Source organism: Cornus florida, unplaced genomic scaffold (genome assembly GCF_030987335.1).
Source record: "Cornus florida cultivar Cherokee Brave unplaced genomic scaffold, ASM3098733v1 CherokeeBrave_3.0.0_Hap2_Chr04, whole genome shotgun sequence".
Lineage (NCBI taxonomy): Eukaryota > Viridiplantae > Streptophyta > Magnoliopsida > Cornales > Cornaceae > Cornus > Cornus florida.
The window spans coordinates 53502022-53511614 of NW_026775574.1; the positions used below are offsets into that span (position 1 = coordinate 53502022).

At 33.9% G+C, this 9593-nt stretch overlaps 1 protein-coding gene across 5 annotated transcripts; it reads right to left on the bottom strand.

The window, feature by feature from the left end:
* Positions 1 to 248: 248 nt before the first annotated feature.
* LOC132303250 (GPI mannosyltransferase 1-like) lies at positions 249 to 8079 on the bottom strand. Of its 5 annotated transcripts, none has more exons than XM_059800435.1 (7): positions 7586 to 8079; positions 5888 to 5953; positions 3365 to 3489; positions 2760 to 3032; positions 2504 to 2686; positions 1286 to 1830; positions 249 to 1010 (listed from the first exon to the last, which is right to left on the bottom strand). In XM_059800435.1, the coding sequence occupies exons 4-7, from the start codon at positions 3028 to 3030 to the stop codon at positions 702 to 704; spliced, it is 1308 nt and encodes a 435-aa protein (XP_059656418.1). In that variant the 5' UTR covers positions 3031 to 3032; positions 3365 to 3489; positions 5888 to 5953; positions 7586 to 8079; the 3' UTR covers positions 249 to 701. The 5 variants fall into 5 exon arrangements, with proteins under 5 accessions (XP_059656418.1, XP_059656419.1, XP_059656416.1 ...); XM_059800436.1 differs by lacking the exon at positions 7586 to 8079 and adding an exon at positions 5566 to 5626 and having other exon boundaries at positions 5888 to 5928; XM_059800433.1 differs by lacking the exon at positions 3365 to 3489.
* Positions 8080 to 9593: the final 1514 nt, after the last annotated feature.

Genomic DNA, 9593 nt, shown 5'->3' on the forward strand with positions numbered 1-9593 from the left:
TTTTCTCTTAAAACAATCCTAAAACACATTTGTTTTTTGAATTGGCCAGTGTTGCAACAGTAGAATATTTTCTCTTAATATAAGTTTGTCTTTTGAACTGGTTGAATAACCATTTCTGCAACAGTTGGTTATTTCGTAGTTCGTGTGTATATTATATAATAAAAAAATCAAAATAATAAAAAATCAAAAATCAAAAAGAAGAAGAAGAAGAAGAATGAGCATGCATCACATGATAAAGTCACAGGCCATCTGATCAAACAATTCATCATAAGCTTGTTGAACAAAGATGGTACCATCACACAATTCTTAAATTCCAGAATTTATATTGACATGGGCAAAATTTTGGTGATCTGCATCCCAATGGAGAGAAACTGGAAACCAATAAATTCAATCAGATTTCTACTATAAATCAAGTGATTTCTGCCTGACAGCTTACTGGCATAGCCAAACTTGAGAAAAGCCATAAACAAGTTCAATTTACTTCAAAATGCAGAACCACTCGACAAATGGCAAAGCGAAAACCACCGGAACTACATTCAGATTTCAACAAACATGGCGTCTCCTACCTATCCCAATAGAGAGGTTGGGCAAGGTTTGGCTCCAGCTAGGGGTCCGGGTTTTGCAGGGAAGGGAGCTGCGTTCTGGGGAGAAAGTTACGAAAAAAATAAAAGATTTCAGCGTGGTGATTGGGGCCCATTCCCTCATTCATGTTTCATTGTTTTCTTCGAACTTGCATGTCGATCGAATAACGGGACATATCTGTGGTGACGGATAATACCGATGAGGACAAAAGTATTAGCAGCTAAAAACATTAAGCCTGCCGCCCAGAGCTGAAGAAAGACTTGCTTGCCTTTAAATTCAAGCAGATAACCCCACATCAACCAATGAGTTTGAGCTCCCATCCATAATAAAATGTAGGACAACCCTTCCCATTTAATTTTAATATTGCACCATGGCAGTATTAGAGGCAACAGGCAGAAGAACCACACAAAGTACTGTGCTGTTATGACCTGACAAATTTGAAAACCAACAGTACGTAAGAAAACCAAATATCTGTATGCAGAACTTCTATTTTAGAAGTATGAAAACATGTTTTTAGAAGTAAAATTAATTCTGGAGGCAGATAGAGTATTGTTCTCTTATAAGACTCGATGGTCTGATTTGATACTCAATTAGAAGTATAAAAGAAAGACAAACAGTAAGATTCATTAGAGCTCCAGAATTTAATTTAAAAATATATTTCAATTTTAGTGACAGTACAAGGCACTATATCAAATTCACTAACCTTATTAAATGCTACAAATGCTACTGTCTGCAGAAAGAAACAGAACGGCAAATCCTGCGCGAAGCGGAAAATGAGAACTAGCTGCACAATAGTTTGGGGCAGAAAAGAGATGAGTTTTTCTAAGATTGAAAACTCATGGTTGTAGCGTAGATAGATGTGATAAAAATATATGGAAAAATTGTGTCTTGGATCTGTACGCGTAAGATGGTACAGCAGCGCCTCATGCAAGAACTCCCAACCATATAGATAGAAGGAAAACCAAGTACAAAAGAAGAAGACAGACCCAGAGATAAGCCCAAACATAATTCTCTCTCTAGAAAACATGTTTATCAATGCAACCCATAAATGGCATGGATCAGTAACTCCAATGCTACTTAGACTCTGAGCTGACCTTTCTTTACTAGAACTCCATTTCACAAGGGCAGGCTTCTGAACAGATTGGAAGTGAGGATCAAGAACTAAGATGATAGGAAGTGCATAGATTATAGGATAGATTCTCAAATGGACAACAAGTCCATACCAAAATGCAGCTTGGAAAATATTACCTGTAAACCAGAAATTATGATATAAAGAAAGTTAGGGATTATAATTATGTATATATAATGACACAGAGAAATCTGTATTTGGTGCATTAACCAAAGAGTGCCAAGAACTTGAACCTAAAACCTACTTTCCTTTTTCCAGTAATACAAAGGAGAAGTCAGTAAAGGAGAGTCTCTTACATTATTTTCAGATTCATTTTTTTTTTCCCCAGTAACTTCAACAAGATTAACCATTGCAAACACTATTGAACAAAATAGTGCTTCCACACCAACTCTCCCTTCCAAGTGCACTGTGAGCATGTGTACTTCAAAAGGCTACATTTCACTATTTCAAACAATTGGATTTTTAAATACAAATATTTATGGACCAGAAAGAACTCCTCCACCTTAAAGATGTTTAAGCATCTGAACAAGATTTTCCATTTAAAAATCATTTTCCCACCAAAGACTCTTTGAAAGGATCCTCTCCAAATATATATATTCCTTCTGTTTTTTCTTTTGGCTCTAATTTTGGTTGTTAAAAGTTCGACGGCTACAAATCAATGCTAGGGCATCAATCCTGAGTGATAACAAACTAGCACCTCAAGAAGCCACTGCACTGCAGTAGTACTTCAAAAAGTTGGTACAAAGAGGTAAAAGTTATACCTTTCATGAGACAAAGAAGTAGAAGTTATACCTTTCATGAGACAGATAATGATCCACAAAATCATGGCACAAACAATGGGCTCACAGTTCCCCCGGGTTCCAATTGTGAAGGTAAATGGATTCAGGAGCCACACCAACACAGAATAGGTGCATAGATTCTCAGGCACCCCTCGTAGCTTCAGAATAGTGTGGATAAACAACCCCACAAGTAAATCTGCAGAGAGAACATGGTATAACCACTAATTTTCTGAGAGAGAGAGATAGAGAAATAGAGAGAGAGACGATACCTGAAGCCGAGAAGAGAAATTTCCCCCATGAGCGATGGATTATTGAATTTGGCATAAGAAGAAATGCAATCAAAGGTGAGTACCGATATGTAGATCGTTTGTATGGGGACGTTCCAGAGGCCATTAAAGAAGCAGCATCAGAAAAGACAAGGTAATCAACATCTGTATATCTGACCTCCATATGAGTGTCTTGCCACTCACCATAAAGAATTAAAAAGAGGCGAAGAGCTGCTGAGAACATAAGTAGGGAACGAAAATTCATAGATGCCATTGCTGCAAGGAAATCAAAAACACATACACTTAAGTTCTATTTGCATCTTGGATACCATGCTGGTTCAGAGGAAATGGGAAGAAGTTCCATATTAAATTTATATTGAATCAAAATACTAAAATGAGTACTTAATCATTCAAAAGATTAGCCTGACTCATCCATTATTCTAGCTCAATTTTGATTCAGCACCACAATGGCCAGATATCAAGTCAAATACACGATATCATATTGTAAGGAAACAATGGTATGAACATATTCCCCTAAAATATAAACTATGTAAAGCACATCAAATTAACATTTGATAAAAGTATCAACTGACAGCAGAAGGATTTACCTGACAATGGCTCAGGAACCAGATGTCAGAGTTTGATTCCAACCAAATCACCTGAAGAACATCATTTGTGGGTGACTACGTGCATCTTTGGGTATTAGTGTTGACACAAAATGGCTTTAGGACATCTTGAAGGAAAAAAAAGAAACAAATAAAAGAAATTACTAGAACTATATAAACAATTAATGTAAATAAATTAAAAATGACTATAAATCCATACATGTCAAACCTTGTTTTCCTTTCTCAAAACCAGCACCAAGAAAATACAGCTAAAGCCCATCAAACTTTTCAACTGATTATTGGATTAAATTTTATGTTACAAACTTCCATCCAGACTTCATGGTATAAGGAATTAATTGACAATAAAACTAATTTGTCCACAGTCAGCTCCCCCTATTCGAATCTTTGCTTTCTATGTCGCATTATTTGATATTCAACTTCTCTAACTGACATAGGGACTGATGACATTAATAGTGAAAAAGTTCATCTACGACACAGCAGCACAATCATAGATTGCAGATAGGAGGAGGGGTGGCCAGTTTCATTAAGTATCACAATAAATTGAAAAAGAGAAACGGAACTATCGTTTTTTGCTTTGGTCAGAACTGAAAACAGATAAAACAATATGATCCATTCCAATAGACCACAATAGGTCGGATTGACAACCAGAGTTCCACCATACACATCAACACCTAAAGGAGGGGGAAAAAATGATTTCCAATGATACCATGTTTATCAAAAGAATCAAAATGCTCCAATTTCATTACTCCACGAAGTAAAGCCAAAAGCAGTTTCTCCTTCACTAGAAGCAAACACATAGATGTAAATATATGTAGAGATGTTGGCCATCACTGAGACAAAGCACAGCGTCATGAATTGTTTAAAAGTTAAAAAGAACATCATCTAGATGACTCTAGTGAACTAAATACCAAATACAAAAAAAGTTTTGCATAATCCACACCTACCGGGCAACTAGCCCAGATGGTATAATCACTCCTCCCCAAAGGGCGGTTGAGAATTCGAGCTGTTGTGGAAAGTTTGCACCACCCATGATTGAATTACACCCTTTTGTTAAGGCTTACGTTAATGTCAACATAGTAGTGCTTCTCCCTTTTCTGGGTGCTTGGCTGACATACTTAAAAATGGTAGTTTAGCTGAGGCATTTAATCAAACAGTGGTCGGACGGACTTGTTTAACAAGATCTAAAAACCACCATAATTCATGACCAAGGGCAGATCCAGGATTTCTCAATAGGGCGGGCTAACTCAAAATAAATCTAAGTCCAAGTATAAAGTTACAAACATATATATATGCATATATGTATGATATACGTAGTATCATAATAGATTAGTAAAGTAAGTTATAAATATATAATATTAATTATTGTCTCTGTCTGTAACTTTGAGTGCATCAAAGCTTTCAATTTCATTGTTGTACACTTCCTAGATCCGATGCATGAGCCAAAAGCTCACAACCCTATCGTTGGTTTACAGTTGTTGTACACTTTTGTGCCCCCAACCATATATCTTCTCTCTACAAGTCCATATCTATAGAAGTCTCCCATGCCAATATTAGTCAAGACGCTCAGAGAGCTTATTTTGTACTAAGTTGGGTAATTCTTATTGGTGGACTCTCTCTTCTTTGTTGTTTTAGTTTCAACATTTCAGAAGCTCTGTCAATGCTCAAACTGATAAAGTTAAATTAAAATTGCATAGAGTCTTCTTCTTTTTTTTCACAAATAAAATTAGGGTTTAGAGAGATGAAAAAGAAGAGAGCCTAAGTAGATGAATCATATTACACACCATTGTTTCAGAATTTCAGGAACTGAAAAATCGTGTGTGAAGTGACCAAAGATTCTTGTAACTAAAAGAATTAAACAATATGCTCAATAGTATGTCTTCAACTCTAAATTTCCTTCAATTCTAAGTGCTTTGACTTAATTTGAGTGCATCAACATATTATCAACATCGTCAGTCGTCATCACTAGAGTCAACGTTGACATCAACATCCTCATAACGTTGACATTAACATCCTCATCTAGAATCGTCATCTAGAATCACGTAATCCTCTTGTATAGATATACATTTGATTAAATTAAACTGAAAAGAGACTTCCTATCATAATTGGTCATTTTAAAACCAACATCATTGCTACAACTGTAAGGGGATTTATATAATTCAATTAGCTAGGCAAAAAAAGCATACCTATTTTCTTTTTCCCTACTCCACCCATTCCAATCAACTCTCTTCTTTCAAAAAAAGAGACCTAATTATTAGGACAAAAGACGAAAAGTTTTAAAAGCATTAATAAACTTGTAAAACATATATTCTAAAATTGAAAACTAAACTTCCAAGTCTTTAATTCCCATTAATAAATTGTTCGAACATCACATCATAATAATATTATATATATGTATGTAGAAACAAAAACATAAACAAAAAATCAGTATGTAAAACATGAATAAATAAACGTAACCAATAACTAAAAATGCCAATTAAAATTTTAGAAAAATTAAGAGTTTGTTACCTGATGACTGAGAAGGCATGTTTCTTGAACCTTGTTCTTGCTAAATGTTAAGGCCCGATGCTAACCCTAAAAATAAGAAAACACTCAAGTTGTGAGGAAGAAGTTTCATAATCTCACTCATAATAATGAAAACACCACCATCTAAGTACTATCTGTATCATGTATCAACCCAACCCAACTATGCTTTCAGTCAAAATGTTGGACACATATCCGTAGAAAGAGGTGTGATTACGGAGAGGTGTGATTAGCACACATATTATACTTAGCTTTTATGTTAAATTAATCCAATAACAAAATACAATGCATCAGTTTAGGAATAATTTTCTAAATTAATAAATCAAAATCCTGATATTCTGCATTCTAATAACAAAAGAAAATCAAAAACCAAAATTTGAAAATAAAAATATGACAGAAAGATTGAATACATCCTTCATGCATTACACAGATTGGATTTCTATGTGAAACAAAACATCCAGGATTTCTAAATGGGGTGGGCTAAATTCACCACTCACTACCCTATCTCTTCTTTTGACTAATTTACTAAACCTATTTGAGAATCTACTAGTGGAAGCAGAGTGAGAGGTAGTTCATGGCAAGCCCCTTCCAACACTATGGAATTCACTCAAAAGCGTGCTTTTTGTAAGTATTTTAATTTTCAAGAAGTAACTTTAGAGCTTTACCCTATATTAAGTACTTTTGCTTGTCAAAGTTCTTGTTATGATTTTTTTTTTTTAGTTCTTAAAAGATTTCCATCTTCAAAAAGCTTGGCATGTTGATAAAAATTGTTTCAGATTCAATCTCTGCAGATTTCTAATCCAATTCAATCCAATTCAGATTCTTTTTTTTTTTTTTTTTTTTTTTTTTTTCTTTTTTCATGCCCAGATTCACATAATTGACAACAACAAAAAAAAAAATGGAAGTTATACAAATTAAAAAAAATATTTGTTTTGCTGAAATAAAATGTAGATTACGGTGATTAACTCAAAATATGCAATGCAAATTTTGTTACTTTATATTGTAAAAAATATATATATTTAAAAAAGATCATTAAAAATTTCACCTAATAGGATTTAGTTTGCAAAACAAGAATTACAGACCCTGATTAGTTGATTTAGAAAGAAAAAAAAAATTAAAACAAAACCCATACATACAAGTAAGCAGTTGCAGAGAGAGAGGGGGCAAGCTTGAGAGTTGAGAGACAGCGGGCCAGCGGCTGAAGCTTGCAAACGGCAAACCCGAACTGGAACAGCGGGCGATGGAAACTGAAAGATATGGGTTTTGATTTTTTGAACAATCTGAAATGATATGCCGATATGGGTTTTGAACTTTTGATTCTTGCAGACAGATAGATAAACTGAAATATATGGGTTTTGAACCTCTGATTCTTGTAGATTTTGTAGTTTGCAGTTGCAGAGAGAGACAGAGAGGGCAAGTTCAGGGTCGAGAACGAGAATAGGGATGGAGGCAACTGGGGAGGCTGAAATGATTTGCCCTAAAAATATTTTGTGTTTTTTGGTGACCCATCATCCATGGCCCTATAAATTATAAAGATTTTAAAATGGTCTCAAAGCCCACCCCTACATTCGAATTACAAATTTAAGAACATCTAAATCACAGAACCGAAAAACCCTTTTTTGCAGCTTTCTATCGATTGAATAATTGGAATGCAGAAAATAAGAAGGCAGTGCCGATGCCTACCTTTGTGCGAAGTCTCTCGGGTTTGTCTTTGATTCATGATCTCGTCGCCGTGTTCATCTCCTCTATTTCTATACCACATACAGTCGCAAACATTGAGAATACGATCCGTGGATCGTCGTCTCTCTCACTCCAAAAAGGTCAAAAATCAGAGATGGTTTTGGGAATCGATGAAAAAAATTGGTACACTTTGAAGTGTTATTCAAATCATTTTAGACAACCTGAAACTTGGGAAGTCTATGGTGATGATCACTGATGAAGAAGTAGCTGATAGACAGTTGTGAGCTCAAAAAATCCGGTCGTCGAAGCGATTGAGCGAGAGAGATTGGGTACTGAATCCGATTCGGTCATCGGTTTATGTGCCGATTCGGTCGAGGAAGTGATTGAGCAATGAGCGTTTCAACAGTGCGACAACGTTTGGGTGTGTTTGCCAATAAACTAAACTTGAGCAAGGGTTGGTATAATTCTTGTGTGGGGGTGTTGTACGACTTATAAAAAGGTGAGGCCTTTGGGCGTATATAAAGGCTTATCATTTTTTCGTTTGACAATTTTAATTCTGAAATAAGCCTGGTAAGAAAGAAGACCTTTGAAAGTATTCCTCTCAATTTTTTAGTTAATTTAAAATTATATGCAAACTTTTTAGTTGTATACCATTTAGTTGATTGCTAGAATTTAAAATTAAATAAAGTTATTAAATATATTTAACTGGTCTATTTGTGTCTTTTAGTGTTTTAACAATAAGCAAAGGGAAACATAAAACATTCATCCGAAAAAAAAAAAAAAAGGGAAATATAAAACACTACCTAAACCTTTTTAATTCTTAGAAATTTGGTATAATGTATTCGTAGAGTTTAAGTGTTGTTTGATTATTCAATTAAGCGCTTAATTTTGAATGGATTAAGTGCTTGTTAAATTAAATGTGTTTAATAACGCAATTTGAATATCACTGGAACAGTAAACGCCACTTAAAATGGGAGTAAAATTATAAATGGCGGGCACATCACTTAGCACTTAATGTTGAACCCTGAACACTAAAAATTCAAAAAAATATCAAAAAATATTTATTTTTAAATTACTACTTGAAAACTTCAGCACTTAAATTCAATCCTTAAAATTTTCGTACTTCATTTTCAGTTTTATCAAATAGCACTATCCTTTATCGATTCCGTACTTCACAGACACCTATTATCTCAAAAATGCTACTTTTCATTAAAAAATACTTCCTTTGTTCCATATTAATGGTTTGTCTTTTCTTTTAGGTTGTCCAAAATTCTTATACAATTTGAAAAGTAATTTTCAAAAAAATTGCAACTTGATAAAATAAGATGTAAACTTTAGAATGACAGCTTGGTAATTTTTCAAAATAGATAATGCATTATTTGTATTTCTTCTTAAAAGGTTGTAATACTGAAAAATTAACTATTAATAAGGAAATGAGGGAGTAGATAAGACCTGTTGTTAGAATTTATCATTTACAAATTTTAAGTTATTTAAAAATTATATTTATAGAATTTGAAAAGTTTTAATTTTGATTACTTATAAATATATTTGGTATTTACTGATTAGTACTTGACAGAAATCTATTAACGAAACTTGAAAAAACTAGTAATGAATATTATTATATATTGTTGACATATATTGTTGACCGAATCAAAGGTTTTTGATGATTATAATTCATTAATGATGTTTTATGATTACTAATGTCTTCTTGAGTGAAATTACAGAGCAAAGCATTTATCAAAACAAGTACTACAATACAAGAACAAATCTAAAGAAGCAACACCAAGGCACGAGCAAAGGACCAAGCAATCAAAAGTCAAAGTCAAGTCATCAAATGATATCAAAATGGGGTTAGCTAGGTTGGTAAGTTTCTTAGGAAGCTTTGTTAAAGTGTATATGAATATCTTGAAATTCAAACTCTCCAACATTATGCATATCATCTCAATCACCATGACTAAGGAACAAAGGACCTAAGCATATCCTTATCTGAAAATGTGAATCCATTTTAGTC